Source organism: Saimiri boliviensis, chromosome 4 (genome assembly GCF_048565385.1).
Source record: "Saimiri boliviensis isolate mSaiBol1 chromosome 4, mSaiBol1.pri, whole genome shotgun sequence".
In the NCBI taxonomy this organism is placed as follows: Eukaryota; Metazoa; Chordata; class Mammalia; order Primates; family Cebidae; genus Saimiri; species Saimiri boliviensis.
In genome coordinates this window covers 20,490,811-20,509,540 of record NC_133452.1, presented here as the reverse complement: position 1 = coordinate 20,509,540, position 18,730 = coordinate 20,490,811, and the positions used below count along the sequence as shown (strand labels likewise).

Sequence of the window (18,730 nt, the reverse complement as noted above, 5' to 3'; positions counted from 1 at the left end):
AGCTGGGAATACAGGCATGTGACACCACACTCGTCTGATTTTTTGTATTTTTAGCAGAGATGGGGATCCTCCATATTGATCAGGCTGGTCTCGAACTCCCGACCTCAGGTGATACACCTGCCTCAGCCTCCCAAAGTGCTGGGATTACAGGTGTGAGCCAAGGTGCCCAGCCAGGACATTCTTTTTTATAACCTACTTCTCTACTTCACAATATGTGCTCAACACTTTCTAGTTCACCAACATCCTTCTGCCCTGTGATATTCCATTAAGTGGATGTATCATGCTTCATTTAACTCATTCATTCTTTCAGGACTTTCAGTCAGCAAGTATTTCTCTCTAAGCCTCCACAGGCGAATTGTCATGAGTGCTATTCTCCAAATGTCGACCACGTGCAGACAGTGGGATCGTGCTTTCTTGTCCCTAGAAGTCAGGTGTTGCCATGTGACTTGTTCGGGCCAACGAAACAGAAGCAGCAAGGACCTCTGGGCAGAAGCTTCAGGGCCAGGGCACATTCCTGAACATTCCCTTTCCCGGTTGTAGCTCACTGTGAGGCCAGAGACAGAAACTGCTTCCACCCAGGTCTCTGCATGCAAGCCCCAGCCAATTTACAAGGGACATCCAGCACAAACCCATAACCAGCTCAGTGGTCTGACCCAGTGGGAGTCATGGCTGCACTGTTTCTAAGCACCTCTCTTGTCCTGACTGACCAGCCTTAGGGCTGACGCAGAAACAAGGCTGAGATGAATCCCACCCCTCCAAGTATGCATGGCCAAGGTGGAAAGTCCAGCCCACATGCAAGGGAAGAGTTCAATAATGCACTATAGGGTCCAGCTCTACAGGGTCCTGTGAGTCCTTCTCTACAGGTGTGGAGACAAGAAACTGAAAATAAAGACACAAGACATAGAGAAAAGAGAGTGTGGGCCCAGGGGGTCTACTGCCAACCAAAGCATGGAGTCCAGCAGTGGCCCCGAGTGCCTGGACACTCTGACTTTTATCGAGTACAAAGCAGGTGGCAGGTAGGTAGGGTGAGGCAATGGTGGTCGGTGATAAGGTCAGGTAAGTCACGTGTTTTGGAGACAGGGGCTCAGGATTTTCAAGTAGCCAAGGCAAGGAGAAAACCTGAAGTGTCGGCACTTTTTTCATATTTGTCAAGAATATCAAAGCATTAAAATTTATATTACTATTACTAATTCTTATCTTAGAAGAAAGAGAGGAGCCAGGTGCAGAAGCGGAGCGTGAGGGTGGACATGGAGCGTGCACCGAAGCCCAGCATCACGTAGAGACAGTTAAGCCCCGGATGTCTGCAGGCTTCCCTGACAGCCGCCAGGCCTACCACCAGAGCTTGAAGAAGGGCAGTTTTCTCCTAACTCCCCCGAGGAAGGAGACGTCTCGGCCATTTTGGACATCTTCTTCCCTAGCTGGCTAACCAGCAGGCGTTTTCACATCGCTGGCACTGCCATGCAGCTGAGGTGCCCTCCAGCAGCCCTTGTGCGGGCGCGACAGAGGACTTAGAGCATCTGCCTTAGGGTCACCTCTTTCCCAATGCCACTTCAATTCCACACTTCATGACCTGAGACTTATTAGTAAAACTAAAGATTATATAATTGTATATATGTATATATTTATGCTTACATGTGAATAGCTATGGGACTATGATTTTATATAGGAATAACTATGTAACTATATCTCTAATTCTCTTCTAATTCAATATTTATATGAGAACAGACTGAGGCCTCAGACCCTTGCCTCAGCTCTTCCAGGGTTTCTTGCCAGGGTGCCGCAGAGCAGAGGGGACCAGTTTTGCCCTGAAAGGGCAGCTCTGAAGCATTCTGAGAAGAAGTGGGGCTCCTGGCACCAGAATGGCCTGGACAGACGCCCTGGAGGAGGGGTCAAGGGGAGGGCTCCGAAGGATGGGGAGGCCCGAGGGGCATGGGGGTTACAGGTGGAGAAGGTGGGAGAGCATGGGGTCATGATGGAGCAAAACACAGCCCAGAGGACTGCAGAGGAGGTGACCGGTGTGAAGTCACAGCTCCGAAAAACTGAGCTGGAGACAGCCCCCGTCTGAGAGAACAAGGAGCCAGACGGGAAATCACCCCTGTTAGAGGAAGAACCTCAGCCCCTCTCGTGCTGCTTTTTGGGGGAAATGCTTCTGTGACTGCTTCATTTGGGAATGGCCTCCGTGAAGCCTAACTTTGGAGGCTTACTAAGGGTGGGTGTCATCACACTTATGTTACATTCGGGAGTAAGACTGACGGCAGGCAAAGTCAAAACCATTGTGGTTTGCTAGTTCCATTTGAGCAATTAATCACTCTTAACAGCCTTGTCAGCCAGTGTCACTCAGCCAGTGTCAGTCAGTGAGTGTCAGTCAGCCAGTGTCAGTGTCAGCTAGTGTCAACCACTATCAGTCAGCTAGTGTCAGTCGGCCAGTGTGTCAGTCAGTGTCAGCCAGTGTCTGTCAGCCAGTGTCAGTCAGTGTCAGCCAGTGTTAGAGTCAGCCAGTATCAGTTTCTGTCAGCCAGTGTGTCAGTCAGTGTCACTCAGCCAGTGTCACTCAGCCAGTGTCACTCAGCCAGTGTCAGCCCACCAGTGTCAGTCCACCCATGTCAGTCTGCCAGTGTCAGTCAGCCAATGTGAGTTCACGTCAGTTGGCCAACATTGTAAGAATCTGTCAGCCAGTCGGTCAGTGTTTGTCAATCAGTCTGTCAGTGTCAGTCAATTAGTGTCAGCCAGCAGTCATTGTCAACTGGTCAGACAGGGTTGGTGAATCAGTGTCAGCCAGGCAGCCCATCACAGTCAGTCAGTCCATGTCAGCCAGCCAGTTAATAAGCACAGTGTTCAGGTGGCTTCTGAGCACTGGGCCCATTTGCCTTTCTGTTCATTTACCCAGCACCTTTCCTGTTTCTGGGCATTGAGATAGGTGTGTCATCCCTCCATGAGGACAGAGAGCTGTCCCCAAGAACTCAGGACAAATTAATTGCCCAGCTGGGTCAGGCCCCCAGCCCCCATTTTCAGCCCAGCCACCAGCAGCTAGGTTGCACTACTGTGATTCCAGGAGCTTCTTGATCTTAGAGGGCATTTGTTCAGAAGTGACTCAAAGTCACCTTCTGACTCTGCAGAGCCTCTTCCTCCCCAACAGGGGTTTTTGGTGGTATGCCACCGGAGGGGTCCTCTGGCCACAGTCCCCACATTGGCGAGGTTAACATGATGATACCTCTGTGGCAGCAGCCCTTCCACTTTCCACCCACAGGAGACCATGTTGTCTACGGATGGGCAAAAGCAAGGGTATTCTAACCCAGCCGCCCCTTTCTCAAATAGGACCAGGGTAGAGGGTGGAGGAGGGTGGGCCATCCCGAGCCTTGTTGCAGTGCCCAGGTTTGCACATTGCTGTGACCATGCGTGTTGTCTGCTTAAACAGTGTCCTCCCTTCTTTGAGGGCACTGCTCCTCTCCCTTCCCCAAGCTCCCACCAGCCATGTGGGTTCGGCTATGAGGTGACAAGCCCAGATATCTGTATGTCCTCATCCTAGCCAGAGGTGGGCCTGAGGTCCAGGCTGGGCCATTTGTAGTACTTCCTTATCTGAAGGGTCCAGGGGTGGGCACGTGACCTAAGCCAGGCCAATGAGAATCCTTCCCCGGGATCTTTCCGAAACCGTCTCTTGAGTCCTTTAGTTGGAAGATGTGTGCTTAAGCCGAGCAGGAGAATGGCTCTCATTGTGCAGGAAAACCCGTGGAAGGAGAGAATAAACAGAAGGAAACAGGTACAGAAGTTAACAGACAAGAGTCCTGACGGTTTTGAGGCTCTAATTGCAGTCAGCTCCACAGCTGCCTTCCACCGCTGGCGCGCTGCCATTTGGTTTTGTGACCCACACTTGCAGCCAAGAGCCTTGGCTAATAACACTAGGATAATTCTAGAGCTACCCCAGCTGACAGCGCTCACTCATTTGGATGTGGACGATTCAGAGCGTGATTTGCCCAAGTCCCTTGATTTCTTCCCTCTAGGCCCTTCCAGGGAAAGCCAAGGGAGCCCCACTTAGTCCTTGGGTAGCTGCAGCGGGCAGACCCTCAGGTAGCGGTTGGGGAACAGCACCCGCTCCGATGCCATGGCCTTTTCTAGCTATGAAGTACATGCGTCTTGGCCTCTGACTTCTTTCAGTTTTGTTCTGAATACACTCAGCGCTGCGAATGTTCTCTTGCTTGTCTTTTAGGTAACTCCAGGCAGGCTAGATTCCTAGGCATGTGACCTGTGCATTCGCACAGGGCCCTACGCTTAGAAGGAACCCGTGTTTGGTTTCATACTCTGCTGGCATCTTGAAATTGTTACACATTTTGAACAGGGAGCCTTGCGTTTTGATTTTGCACAGAGTCCCACAGATTATGTTGCTGGTCCTGGCTCTGTACAATCCTTCCTGGTAGGCTCTGTGATGCCAAAGAATTGCTCCAGTTCCCAGAACCCCTCTCTCAATTGCCCCGATCTTGTGTCTTCTTTACCTTAATGCCTCCCTCCCCCAACCCCTGACTTCTATGGTCTTCACCCCACCCCACCCCATATGTGGACTTTTTCCCCAGAAGCCGGAGCCTCTGTGGCCTCATCTCATGCCAGCTGCAGTTGGGACACAGCTCCTCAGCTGAGCTCAATGTCAAACCAAAGCTGGATCCAAAGCTGCACCCATTTTATGTGGAAGAATGCCAACTAGAGTGGCTTGTCTTGCTTCTACCCTTCAACCCCTGACAGTCTGCAGTTCTGCCCCAATCCCCCTTCCAGAGGCCTCTGGTAAGCTGCCCCAGGGCAAACCCAGGACAGCAGGAGCCTCAGGTTTGATCGGCCAAGGACAGCTCTGCAGCAGGTTTAAACTAGAAGAGCGGCTTCTATAAGAAGGCTTCATAGTTGTAAAGAGGATTTTTGAAGTCTAGGAAATGGGCAAGCATGTGTCCTTGGGAACAGCCTGCTGCACATCCAGCAAAGGGAGGTCCTCGCTGTGGCCTCACTGCTTCTCCTGGAAAAGGTGGATTTGAGCCCCTAACATCCCCCCAGGTGAAACAGCATGGGCCTGAAACTGCTGAGACCAGCTACAGCCTCAGTCTTCTTCACACCCACTTTGTGTTTGGTTTTTTGTTTTTGGATTTTGGTTTTTCTTTTGAGACAGCGTCTCACTCTGTTTCCCAGGCTGGAGTGCAGTAGCGCAATCTCAGCTCACTACAACCTCTACCTCCCAGGTTCAAGCAATTCTCCTCCCTCAGCCTCCCGAGGAGCTGGGATTACAGGTGTGCGCCACCATACCCAGCTAATTTTTGTGTTTTTAGAAGAGACAGGGTCTTACCATGTTGACCAAGCTGGTCTCAAACTCCTGACCTCATGAAACCAGCCAAAATGCTGGGATTGCAGACATGAGCCACCGCGCCCGGCTTACACCCACAATTTTTAACAGGACAGACCAATCTAGAGGGAAAGCCAGTAGGAGAAGCTAATAGACAATTGACAATAAAGAATCCAGCTGTGGTAAAACTGATTTATTTTTGAAGCACAGTAACAGCTATGCAACTAGGAACATTTTATTGACCTGTCCCATCTGTTTTTGTGTCACAAAGACATATACTAAGACTTTGGAAAAATTCCAAAGGGGATTACACTTGAAACATGCTGCGTTTTCACTTTTTTGTGTGTACTTGTTTTATTCAGAGTGAACCAAATAAAATAGCTTTACAGCTTACTAAAACTCAAACTTATTCTCAAAGGAAGCAGTTTAAACATTTTCAACTGAAAATCAGCAACACAATGATTCTACATCAGGAGACTGAGCCAGGGAGACAAAAAGCAGCTCTAATAGAAAGCGTGTCTTGTCAAAAAGTTAAAAATAAAAATAAAGGCCCCATGCCGTGGCTCATGCCTGTAATCCCAACGCTTTGGGTCTCTACAAAAAAATTGAAAAAATCAGCGGGATGTGGTGGTGCACCTGTAGTCCCAGCTACTCAGAAGGCTGAGGCACAAGGATTGCTTGAGCCCGGGAAGTCAAAGCTGCAGTGAGCACTGATGGCGCACTACTGCACTTCAGCCTGGGTGACAGAGCAGAACCCTGTCTCAAAAAGATAAAATTGAAATTAAAAAAAAAAAAAACCACACACATCATGAGGAAAGTCCAACTTATTTACAAAGAGTGGACCATCTTCAGGACTGAGATTCCAATATGATATGGTAAAATTGTGGGTGCACCATCCTCTTTGGAAAAAAGGGAGTGAGGAACAGATCTGGCTCAAGCCATGCTCAGAATCTGGTTTAAAATGATCAAAGGAGTCTCAGAAAAACTTGACATCAGTGTATTCCGCAGGGGTGTCATTTAGCATGAATGAAAGGGCTAGGAACGCACTTTCCCTGTGGTGTCCCCCAGGCCTGCCAACATCTCATGAAATCTGGTAATAAACTGGCAAGAGTTCCCTCTGCACCAACAGGCTGCAGGAATCTTGTGGGGCTGGGGGCTGGTCTTCCCCTGGGAAGTGCCTCATGCTTACCCCGAAACTGCCAAGCTACCAAGCCCTCTAGTGAACAAATGAGCCATAGTCTGGCTGGCATAGGGCTGGCATGGGGCTGGTATGGCCAGAATGGGTGGATGCTGCCAGGAGTGGCCAGGGCCCCCTGAGGATTTGGGGATTGACACTCTGGCAGCACCATCTCACTTCTTAGCCATTGCAAAAGGGTAGGCCCCTTCTCCTCAAACTCAGAGCAGGAGCTAACTGGAAGAAATGGCACCAGAAAGATGGCAGTAAACTCTATGACTTGGCTCATGTCAGCTTTCTGCTGACCTGTAGATTTCAGAGCAAAAGTCCTGACTCACCCAAACCCAGTTAAGCTGTGAAGTGTGGCTCTCATGCTTGCAGTCCCAGTTATTCAGGAGGCTGAGGCAGGAGGATTGCTTGAGTCCAGGAGTTTGAGACTGCAGTGAGCTATGATCATACCACTGTACTCAAGAGTGAGACTCTTTTTTTTTTTTTTTTTTTTGACAGTCTCACTCTGTTGCCCAGGCTGGAGTGCAGCGGGATGACCTCAACTCACTGCAACCTCTGCCTCCTGGGTTAAGAGATTCTCCCATGTCAGCCTCGTGAGTAGCTGGGACTACAGGCACATGCCACCATGCCTGGCTAATTTTTTGTATTTTTAGTAGAGACAGGGTTTCACCATGTTGGCCAGGCTGGTCTTGAATGCCTGACCCCAAGTGATCTGCCTGCCTCATCCTCCCAAAGTGCTGGGATTACAGACGTGAGCCACCGCACGAGGCTGAGGCTCTGTTTCTTTTGAAAAGAAGGAGGAGCAGGAGGAGGAGGCGGCAGCCACAGACACTCAGCTGGTACAGTTGAAGACCTGTTCTGGAAACTACCATGATGAATGTCTTAAAAAAAAATGGAAATATTTAACCCTGAGCCAAAAGATGTGTCTGTGTGATGTGTGTGAGTGTGTACATGTGTGAGACTGCATACTTGTGTGTGCATGTATTTGTGTGGTGTGGTGTACGTGTGTGTGAAGGGGAGTGAAGGCCCCAGAAGGTGGCCCTGGGACAAAGCAATCCTTCCACTCGTCCCTAGCAAGATACAGCCACGCAATTTGGAGCACAGCAGAGCCCACCCCTGAAGTCTGGGCCCAGCTTGCGGGTGGGGTTAGCAATAGCTAACACAAAAACTTCCGGATGGCAAACCTCCCCTGGCCACCTGACTGCTATTTCCAACATTATCTGATGTAATGCAGTTCAAGACCATTCACCCGTCTTTGTCAAACTTCTGACCATGACCCACACTAAGGTTAGTTACATGGCTGCCAAGGGGGTAGGAACACAGGCTAGGTAACAAGAGTTTAGACTCAGCCTGATTGTGCAGGGTGTGCTCTGAGCTGTCCCAGTCCGCTGTGTTTGTGGGAGTGACCCACTAAATTGATTTTGTGACCCACTTGTGGATTCCACTACAGCTTGGAGCTGCAGTCTCCTTGCACGTGGAAAATCACTCCGTCCACGGAAGTGGGGGGAACCTCCCGGCAGCAGGCCCCAGCCTCAGTGAGGATCACCAAGTGCCACCAGGCCCCCACCCAACCCCGCTAAGGAGGAGGAAGCAGACGTCCCTGACCATCTTTAAAGAAACGGGGGCGTCACGGCGGGCCCACTCAGGTCAAGGCTGGCAACCACTGGTCCACCCGTCTAAGACACAAGGTGAGGCTGGGCCATTCCCTGCAAGGGCGTGGTGGTCCCTTAGGGCTTGCCCAGGGGCGCCCGCGCGCTTTGGGATCTTTGCACCAGGAGGATGAGCCTGTCGAAATCGGAGAGCGTGGGGAACGCGGCCATCACGCGGTCCACGTGGTCGCGCGGAAAGACGCTGTAGAGAGCGAGGCGAGCCAGGGCGCGCGCGTCCCCCTCGCCGTCCTCTGCAGAGTACCCTGAGAGTCCCCCAGTAGCGCCATCGCCCCAGGCCGGCTCCGCCCAAGCCAAGCACCCCGGGAAGCGGTCGGAGCTGGGCGGACGGGCCCATGGGTCGTCGGGCGGCCTGAGCCGGGGCAGCAGATCCCCGTGCAGATCCCTGGGGCGGTGTTCGCCCCGCGGTTGGAGCTGCAGACCGGGCGGGGGCGGGAGGTCGCCCAGGGAGAACGGGTTCTGAGGGCCAGGGAGGCCGGGTGGGCCTGGCCCCGGCGCCCCAAGGCTGGGCAGCTCGGAGGTGGCAGCGCCGCCGGCCCGCGAAGACGGCGAGACCCGGGGCACCCGGCCACCAGCGGACACCCAGTCGGGCCCGCCCAGTCGGGGCGCGAGGCCGCAGGGAGGGCTCGAGGGAGGCGGCCCCAGGGGCCCCGGGTCGTCGCTGAAGGCCAGGCGAGAGAAGCTCCCCCGCAGGGCAGCCAGGTCCAGGGATCCCCGCGCTGGCGGGAGGCTGTGAGCAATCGGCTCCCGGGGGACCGCCCGGGCTTCTGCAGGGCCGCCTGGGGCGCTCGGAGGCCGCTGCTCCTCGGTGCCAGCGCCAAGCCGGGCCCCAGTCTTGGCGCGGAGCTCGTCGGCCACCGCCAGCTGCGCGTGGTGCGGCCTCTCCGGGTGGTAGAACTTGCACTTGATGCCGTAGGTGCATTTCTTGCCTGAAAGGGGCAGGGGCAGAGAGGGCGCGGCGTGAGGCGGGGGGCGCAGAGGGGCGGTGCTGCCTGGTGCCTCTAGGGAGTGCCCGCCCGTGGCCTCTCGGGGGAGAGTCCTTCAGCAGACCCCCAGGCCGCCCCGGACTCCAGACTTAGCGCCCTGGAAACGCCTCAGGATCTGGGCGCGGGGCCGACAGTGGGAGAAGTGCCTGGGGGGGGCGGGCGGCCTGGGCGAAGGCCGCTGGGCACACTAATCCCAAGGTCCGCAGAGGAGTGTCGGTCGCAGGCCCCTTTGACCAGAGACTAAGACCAAATCTCTGGATTCAAAGACTTTCAGCCTCCACTTCCCCAGGGACCCCGTGGATAGGGCCAGGCTTAGGGAGAGGGCGGTAGGGCTTGGGTGCTCAGGGCATAGGGCTGCGCCTGCAGTGCCGCCTCAGTCCCCAGCGTTCTCCATGTTCCCTGTGCTAACCCTTGCCCTCTCCCTGCCCGCTGTTCTAACAGAGTCCTGAACAAATGATCAAGTATTACCATCCAAACCCAGGGCTTCTGAGAGTGAAATGGGGCAGGAGGAGCCAGCCTGAATGTATGTATGGTCACCTAATTCTAAAAAGAAATGACTGAATGTCACCCAAGTCTTTACTGAACTTGAAGACATCAAATAACTTGGTGAAGCAAGTCAGTGAAAGAGATGGCTAGAAGGCTGGCATCCCCCAGGGTGCTAGGGTAAATGCTTAACTCTTCATGGATAGCAGTGACCACAGTCCATAAGTGGAAGGGTGGGGAGCTGGGCAGAGTGAGGACAGAAGCTGCCAGGGGCCAGGTAAAGCGACTGAGACCCAGAGCTGGGTGTGCGTCCAGCCTCCCCATTTTTCAGACACAACTTTGCTATGTGAGAGACCCCTGCATCTGACCCTGGCAAGGGACCCTCACCCCCATGCCAACACCAGCCAGGATGTCAGTTCTACAATAACCCTGTCAGGAAAGTTAACTCTCCAGGGTGGCACAGCTGGAGGGCAGAATTCAGGCAAGCACCCGGGCTGCTGAGCCCAGGCCAGCGCTTTTGTCTGTGCTTCTGTACTGCCCCCACACGAGGCCCTGAACAGCGCTGGCGAAGCACTGAGCCTCACTCACCATAGGGACAATGCTGCCAGGATGGCTCTGGGGGCTTCGGCTTCCTGCTCAGGAAGTTGCTCAGGGTGGGTCCGTGGCGGCCCAGGGGGTCATCAGGAGGCATGAACCTGGAAAATAAGCACAGAGGCAACTGCAAGACCACTTGGGATTTGGCACCAACACCTGTACAAAAGGAGCAGGCCCAAGCTCCCTGAGAGCACCAGGAAGCATTCGGCCCGGACCCACCATCACCCAGAGGATGTCACAGCATCTTCAAGCAAAACCTCCCCTTCACACTGAACCCCATGCAGAGCACACAGCACAGCTCTGGGCCTCTTCGGGTGTTTCTCCTGCTGTGATTCAAGCCAGTAGTGTCAGAATCACCTAGCAACTTAAAAATGCAATCAGCTGAGTGCAGTGGTTCACATGGGTAGTCCCAACACTTTGGGAAGGATCCCTTGAGCTCAGGAGTTCAAGACCAGCTTGGGCAACATAGTGAAACCTTGTCTCTATAAAAAGTTTTTAAAAAGAGGCATGGCACGGTGGCTCATGCCTGTAATCCCAGCCCTTAGGGAGTCCGACGCAGGCAGATCACCTGAGGTCAGGAGTTTGAAACCAGCCTGGCCAACATCTCTACTAAAAATACAAAAAATTAGCTGGGCGTGGTGGTGGGTGCCTGTAATCCCAGCTACTCCAGAGGCTGAGGCAGGAGAATCGCTTGAACCCGGGAGGCGGAGGTTGCAGTGAGCCACTATCGTGCCATTGCACACCAGCCTGGGTAACAAAAATGAAGCTCTGTCTAAAAACATAATAATGAAAGATAATCAGCCAGGTGTGGTAGTGAATGTCTTTAGACCCAGCTACTCGGGAGGCTGAGGTGGGAGGATGGCTGAGCCTGGGAGATGGAGGCTGCAGTGAGTCATGCTCATGTCACTGTACTCCAGCCTAGATGACAGAGTGAGATCCTGGCAAAAAAAGATCTCATAAATAAATAAATAAATAAATAAATCTACATAAATAAATAAATTAAATTAAAAACGCAGTCTCAGAGCTTCATGCAAGACCTGCTCCATCAGAATCTGAAGTTGTTCAGGAATCTGCATTTGAAGAACTTCCCAGGTGATTTTTACCCAGGAAAATGGAAGCGTAATTGCTCTAAGGGCTCCTCTGGCTCCCCATTGTCCTCAACAAAAGGTTACAAACCTCTATGAGGTTAACAAGCAGTTCCAGAAAAGCTGGGTGTGGTGTCCTGTGCCTGCAGTCCCAGCTACTAGGAGGGAGGAGGGAGGATCCCTGGAGGCCAGGAGTCCACCCAGGACAACTCTATCTCTAAATAAACAAACCAAAAACCCAGTTCCAGAAGTTTCCGAGTTGTATGGGCTCCTTGAGACTTAGATTTCATTTCTCCTGTGTTTCACCGGGTGCCAAACACAGCTCTGGGCTGTGAACCTCCAGGCGAAGAGGTTCAGTGGGAACAGGGAGTTTGGATCAGTGAGGAAGGTGCTGCCTGCACACACAGCCTCCTCGCTGACTTAACCCCCTCCTCTGCAAACCCTGGGGGCACAGGGTCTGGTCTGTTTCCAGGGCTGCCCTGCCCCCGACCTGCCCTTCACTCCTCCCTGGCTTGAAGCCCTAATGAGGAAGGGAATGCATGCTCAACAGGGAAAATCCAATTCCTCAGAAGGAAAACACCCCTCGCTGGGTTAGGTCCACTTTTTATATGAATGCTTTTGTTTCCAGAGACACTTCCAGGTTCTGCAGAGAGGTTGGGATTCTAAATCGGGGAGGAGATGATTTTATGGGTGGCTGTCCCCCTAAAAGTCCAGAGTCATGCTGAAGTCTCACTCTGCAGGGAGCTGGATGATCTCTGGCCCTGTGTCACCTCCGCAGCTCAGCTCCCAGCTGCACTTCTCAGAGTTGGGCCTTGACCAAGAATCTGGGGAACCGCCCACTGTGGTTATTAAAAGTTCTCAAAGACTTCCTCTCCTGCTCTCTCAGGAGTAGGAACTGTGCCAAGAGGGCCCTGTGGACGTGCCCAAGGCACCAGGACAGGCGCCCTCGTTCACAAGTGGGTGGCAGGCCCTGCCTTCTGGCAGGCCCGTAACAGAGGCCAGTGCATCAAAAGGACTTGGCCCTGGCCCCAAGCTGTCATCAGGCCAGAGATGGCCATGCCCCTGAGAGCACAGTGAGGTTTTCTGGAGCCCACAGTTACCAGACCAGCCATTGACTCCAGGCCGCAGCTGGACAGTGACAGCCACTGGCCTTTTGCAGCTGAAATGACAATGGGGCTCCTGCAGGGCACTGCTGCCATACCTCTGCCCCTCCACCTCCAGGGCTGCACAAGCGGTTGGCTGTGGGGACCTCAGTACCCCCTGGGGCACCATGTCCTAAGAGCAGCTGCTACCACTCCTGGAGCACAATTCTCTCTGGTCCTCACAATGATCTCAGAGGTGCTATTATTATTCATCCCTTTTCCAAGTGAAGAACATTCAGCTCAGAGAGGTTGAGTGGTTCCCCCTGGACCCCCAGTCAGTAAGTGACAGAACCTCAGATGGAAACCTCACCTGCCTGCTCCAAAGCCCCAATTCCTTCTCAAACATCACACTGTGTCCCTGGATCAGAAGTCAGGAGCTGCTTGGCCATGTGCAGGCAGCCTGAGCCCAGACCCCTCTCCCCATCCCCCTTCCCCGGGCCACAGCCATTCACTTGGGAGTTCCTCTACAACTAGTAATTGCACGCCTGTGGGCCAGGCAGGATGGGGGCACCGCACATAAGACACACAGTCCCTGCCCCCACAGAGCTCAGGAGTTTGTCTCAAACTACGTTCCGAAAAGTCAGTCAGAGGGCCCAGAATGAGGGCCAGGCTAATGCTGCCTGGAATAGGAGTGGACATGGGAGCAGCAGCTCCGCTGGCTGTGCTCTGTCACACACTGTTCTGGTCTCCAGACCCTCTCTCCTCGCCAGGGTCTGCCCTTGCCCCCTGCTGAGCGGTTTGTACCTGTGGCCATGGTGTCCTGCTCTGCCCCCAGCCATAGCCAGTTGGTCTAGGATGAACTGACGCAAGGGGACTATTTCAGGGCTCCATGAACCAGCCAGGTTCTCTTGAACATTTCAACCCAGAGGTATGGAGACAGTCAGGGCCGGGCAGGTGGAGATCTTTACAGCCCAAAAGAAAAAATTCTGGGCAGGACTCAGTGGCTCACACCTAAAATCTCAACACTTTGGGAGGCTGAGGCAGGAGGATCGCTTGACCCCAGGTGTTCGAGGCTGCAGTGAGCCGTGACCATGCCCCTGCCCTCCAACCGGTGCAACAGAGCAAGACCCTGTCTCAGAAAAAAAAAAAAAAAAAATTCCATCGCCCACTCCCATATGTAATTTAAAACTTTTTTTAAAAAAAGACAAAAACCTGAAATAAGTGAAAGGCAAAACAGGTTTTGTCCAAGATGACTATTTCAATGCCCTGAAGCATGCCATTTTGTTTTTTGGAGGTGCTGATGCCCTGAGCACATGCTTCCATGCCTGGCCCACCACTTGGGCATCTCTGTGGTGAGTCAGATGTGGCCCTGGGAACAGTTAAGGTCAGGGCAAAGCAGCTCCCCTACTGGGGAAGGCACCTGCGGAGAAAGCAGGCCTGGGGGAGCTCTGTCTGCGGGGTTGGGTGACCCCAAGCCCCACTGCCTGGAAGCCGCGTCGCCTCTGCCCCGCCCCCGGCCTCACTGTCAGGACCCCCGCCGGCCGTACCGGTCGTTGACGAAGGAGAACATGAGCAGCCTCTGCTCGATGAACCACTTCCACTCGGGGTTCTCGCTCTGCAGGTCCCGGTAGTTGTCGTTGGAGACGATGACGCCGTCCTGCTCGTAGGCCACCTTCACGATGTAGCGGTCGTCGTAGCAGACCAGGCGCTTCCCGTGCACCTTGCGGGACGGCGTGTACACCAGCACCGCCTGCCGCTCCAGCTCCGCCAGCACGTGCTGCTCTGCGAGCGGGCGGCGGGGACGGGTGAGGGCCTGAGGGCACCGCCCCTGAGAACCACCCCCAACGCGAGGCCACCCACCTTCACACCCATTTCCCCGCCGGTCAGATGAGGGCCAGGAAGATTTTGAGGGGAGGAAGAAAAAGACACCAGATTTTCCTGCTCTAACGTTCACTTCTTTCACTCAGTTTCACTCAGTTTGCCTGAAGCCCCAGATCAAGCGGGTGGATGGCTTCTGTCCTGCCTATGTCATGACAGGAGTCCAGAAAGTGGTACTCTACAAGGCAGAGTCACTTAGAAGGAGGGTCTCAGCCACAGTCCTTGTCCTTTTGAGGGTTCCATGCCACAGTGCCCCTACCACAGCAGGCAAATGGGCCTCCTGGAGAAAGACATTCCGATATTAACTGGGACCTTGGTGATGCCTGCAGCATGACGGGGAGCCCTGCATCCACCTGGAAGGCCTGCATGGGCCCCTAGCAGGGAGCCAGGGGTCCATCTTCTCCCAACATAGGGAAATCTGCCTGGGACACTTTGGGGATGGAGCACCCCGTCACAGACAGATGCAGGGACTCAAGAATATCATAGAAAGCATCCAGGACTAGGAATCCAGCCTGGAGTCTTGGCCAGGCTCCAGTTCCTGGGTACTTCACCCCGGTTTAATGTCCGTATTCATAAAATGAAGATACCAATACCTCCTCTTCCTGTCTCACAGTGTTTATGAGTGGACTGAGCTCAAGTTAGTGAGCGTTCTTGCAAAAACTAGTCAAGAGGTAAACAGATACCACATGGTACAAACATTACAAGGCCTTTCTTATCCGAGGCTAAACTCTGCATCCAGGAAGGTCAGCTGTTTGATCTTAATTTTGCCGTTAGAGACATGCAGAAAAAAAAAAAATCTCTTTGTCATGTAATAGTTACTGAGGTCCCTCAAATTTAAGTCCTTTCACAGATTGCTGTTTTTTTTATTTATTTATTTATTTTTAATCAGAGTCTCGCTCTGTGGCCCAGACTGGAGTTCCGTGGCACGATCTCGGCTCACTGCAACCTCCACCTCCCCGGTTCAAGTGATTCTCCTGCCTCAGCCTCCCCAGTAGCTGGGACTACAGGCTCACACCACCACACTCAACTAATTTTTTTGTATTTTTAGTAGAGACGGGATTTCACTGTGCTAGCCAGGATGGTCTCCATCTCCTGACCTCATGATCCACTGGCCTCAGCCTCCCAAAGTGCTGGGATTATAAGTGTGAGCCACCTCACCCTGCCCAGTTTGCTGATTTTTTTAAAGGTGCATAATGAGGCCAGGCGAGGTGGTTCATGCCTATAATCTCAGCACTTTGGGAGGACGATACAGGCAGATCACCTGAGGTTGGGAGTTCGAGACCAGCCTGACCAACATGGAGAAACCTTCTACTAAAAATACAAAATTAGCCAGGCGTGGTGGGCATGCCTGTAATCCCAGATACTCGGGAAGCTGAGGCACGAAAATCGCTTGAACCTAGGAGGTGGAGGGTGCAGTGAGCCAAGATGGCATCATTGCACTCCAGCCTGGGCAACAAAAGTGAAACTCCGTCTCAAAAAAAAACAAAAAAGTGCATAATGCGTCTATGGTACAAAGAACAAAAATAAAGATGCCACATACGCAGCATCTCCTTCGAGAAAGAGGAGGTGGCCCATGTTTGGAAGTCCCCTCTGCCCCCTCAGTCTGCAATCCTCTCCATTTCCCTTAAGACTTTAGGACAACCCTAGTTTTAGAACTCTGAGTTTATAAAATGTCCTTGCTTTTATTATTTAAAATACAGATTATGAGAATCATTTTCTTTCTCACCCCCTGCCCCGCCCCAAGACGGTGTCTTACTCTGCCACCCAGGCTGGAGTACAGTGGCCTGATCTTGGCTGACTGCAACCTCTGCCTCCCGGGTTCAGCAATTCTCCTGCCTCAGCCTCCTGAGTAGCTGTGATTGCTGGCAAATGCCACTATGCCAGCTAATTTTTTGGTATTTTTGGTAGAGACAAGGTTTTACCATTGTCTCATGTTGGCCAGTCTGGTCTCAAACTCCTGACCTTGTGATTCATCCTCTTCAGCCTCCCAAAATGCTGGGATTACAGGCGTGAGCCATCGTGCCTGACCTCTTTTTCTTTCTTTTTTTTTTTTTTTTTTGAGACAAGATCTCACTGTGTCGCCTGGGCTGGAGTGCGTTAGCACAATCATGGCTCACTGCAGCTTTTACCTTCCAGGCTCAGGTAATCCTCTTACCTTAGGTAATCCTCTCGTGTAGCTCCGACTACAGGCGTGCACCACCACACTCAGCTAATTTTTGTATTTTTTGTAAAGACGAAGTTTCGCCATGTTGCTCAAGCTAGTGTCAAACTTCTAGACTCAAGTATCCACCCATCTCAATCTCCCAAAGTGCTGGGATTACAGGCGTGAGTTGCCATGCCCAGCTGAGGATCATTTTCAGTATAGTTACCCATTGGATTTTACACAAATGGAATGATACTATACATATGCTTAAGTGGCTTGTCTTTTTTGCTCATCATTGTGTTTGTGAGGTTTGGTTATGTCATGTGTTCATCACTGTTAGTCTTGCATGAAAGCCCCTGGCACAGAAGAGGCAAGGGCATCTTCAGGGTGTATCTCCAAGAGTGAATACGGCTGAGCTATATGGAAGGCACTTTACAAGATAATGCCAAATTGTTTTCCAAAGTGGTGATGCCAAGTTACATACCCAAAACAACATATAAGACAACCTTGCCAACACTTGGCATTTTCAGGCTTTTGAATTTTTGCCAACCTGGTGGGTACAAAATGGCCTCCTACTATGGTTTTATTTTGCATTTCTCTGGTGCTAATGAGATTGAGCATCTTTTTATGTGTTTGTATGTTTATGTGGCCATGTATGTTTTCTTTTCTGTAAACAGCCTATTTGTGCTTTAGTGCATCTTTCTGTTGATTCATTGTTTTTGTTCCATTGATCTGGAGAAGATCTCTCTAGATCTAGGCAGTAATCCCTCATCAGTAATGTGTGATATATAACCCATCCCCACACTCTCACCCCAGTTTGAGTCTTGTCTTTTCACTTGTTTGTTTTTGTGGTATCTGTTAATAATAAAAGCTTTTATTTGGCCGGGCGCGGTGGCTCAAGCCTATAATCCCAGCACTTTGGGAGGCCGAGGCAGGTGGATCACGAGGTCAAGAGATCGAGACCATCCTGGTCAACATGGTGAAACCCCGTCTCTACTAAAAATACAAAAAAATTAGCTGGGCATGGTGGTGCGTGCCTGTAATCCCAGCTACTCAGGAGGCTGAGGCAGGACAATTGCCTGAACCCAGGAGGCGGAGGTTGCGGTGAGCCAAGATCGCGCCATTGCACTCCAGCCTGGGTAACAAGAGCGAAACTCTGTCTCAAAAAAAAAAAAAAAACTTTTATTTTAGTATAGTCAAATTTATTCATCTTTTCTTGTAAGTCTGCACTTGTGGCTTATTTAAAAATTCCTTCCCGGCCGGGCGCGGTGGCTCAAGCCTGTAATCCCAGCACTTTGGGAGGCCGAGGCGGGTGGATCACGAGGTCGAGAGATCGAGACCATCCTGGTCAACATGGTGAAACCCCGTCTCTACTAAAAGTGCAAAAAATTAGCTGGGCATGGTGGCACGTGCCTGTAATCCCAGCTACTCAGGAGGCTGAGGAAGGAGAATTGCCTGAGCCCAGGAGGCGGAGGTTGCGGTGAGCCGAGATCGCGCCATTGCACTCCAGCCTGGGTAACAAGGGCAAAACTCCGTCTCAAAAAAAAAAAAAAAAAAAAAGAAGGGCCGGGCGCGGTGGCTCAAGCCTGTAATCCCAGCACTTTGGGAGGCCGAGGCGGGTGGACCACGAGGTCAAGAGATCGAGACCATCCTGGTCAACATGGTGAAACCCCATCTCTACTAAAAATACAAAAAATTAGCTGGGCATGGTGGTGTGTGCCTGTAATCCCAGCTACTCAGGAGGCTGAGGCAGGAGAATTGCCAGAACCCAGGAGGCGGAGGTTACAATGAGCCGAGATCGTGCCATTGCACTCCAGCCTGGGTAACGAGTGAAACTCTGTCTCAAAAAAAAAAAAAAAAAAAAAAAATTCCTTCCCTACCCCAAAGTAATTTCTCTACTTGTTCCCATATTATATTTAAGTATTACACTACTATTGAAATTCACCATTCTTGGGCCAGGCACAGTGGCTAATGTCTTTAATCCCAGCACTTTGGGAGGCTGAGGCAGGTGGATCACCTTAGGTCAGGGGTTCCAAACCAGCCTGGTGAAACCCTGTCTCTACTAAAAATACAAAAATTAGCCAAGTGTGGTGACACGTGCCTGTAATCCCAGCTACTCAGGAGGCAGAGGCAGGAAAATCACTTGAACCTGGGAGGTAAAGGTTGCAGTGAGCCAAGATCACGCCACTGCATTCCAGCCTGGGTGACAGAGTGAGACTCTGTCAAAAAAAAAAAAAGAAAAAGAAAAAGAAATTCGCCATTCTTCATATTCAGACCATAAAGAATAATTTGGAGCAACCAGTTCATGACGGGAA

General features: G+C 52.0%; 1 protein-coding gene across 2 annotated transcripts in view; it reads right to left on the bottom strand.

Annotated features, from left to right (window-relative positions):
• Positions 1-5,346: 5,346 nt before the first annotated feature.
• Positions 5,347-18,730, bottom strand: part of ZC3H12D (zinc finger CCCH-type containing 12D) — a 40,026-nt gene continuing 26,642 nt past the window's right edge. For both annotated transcript variants that reach the window (XM_074397293.1, XM_074397294.1), the window contains 3 exons: positions 13,942-14,176; positions 10,222-10,328; positions 5,347-9,093 (listed from right to left, as the gene is read on the bottom strand). In XM_074397293.1, the coding sequence (XP_074253394.1) occupies positions 8,225-9,093; positions 10,222-10,328; positions 13,942-14,176 (1,211 nt within the window). In that variant the 3' untranslated portion in view covers positions 5,347-8,224. The remainder of the gene's footprint in view (positions 9,094-10,221; positions 10,329-13,941; positions 14,177-18,730) is intronic.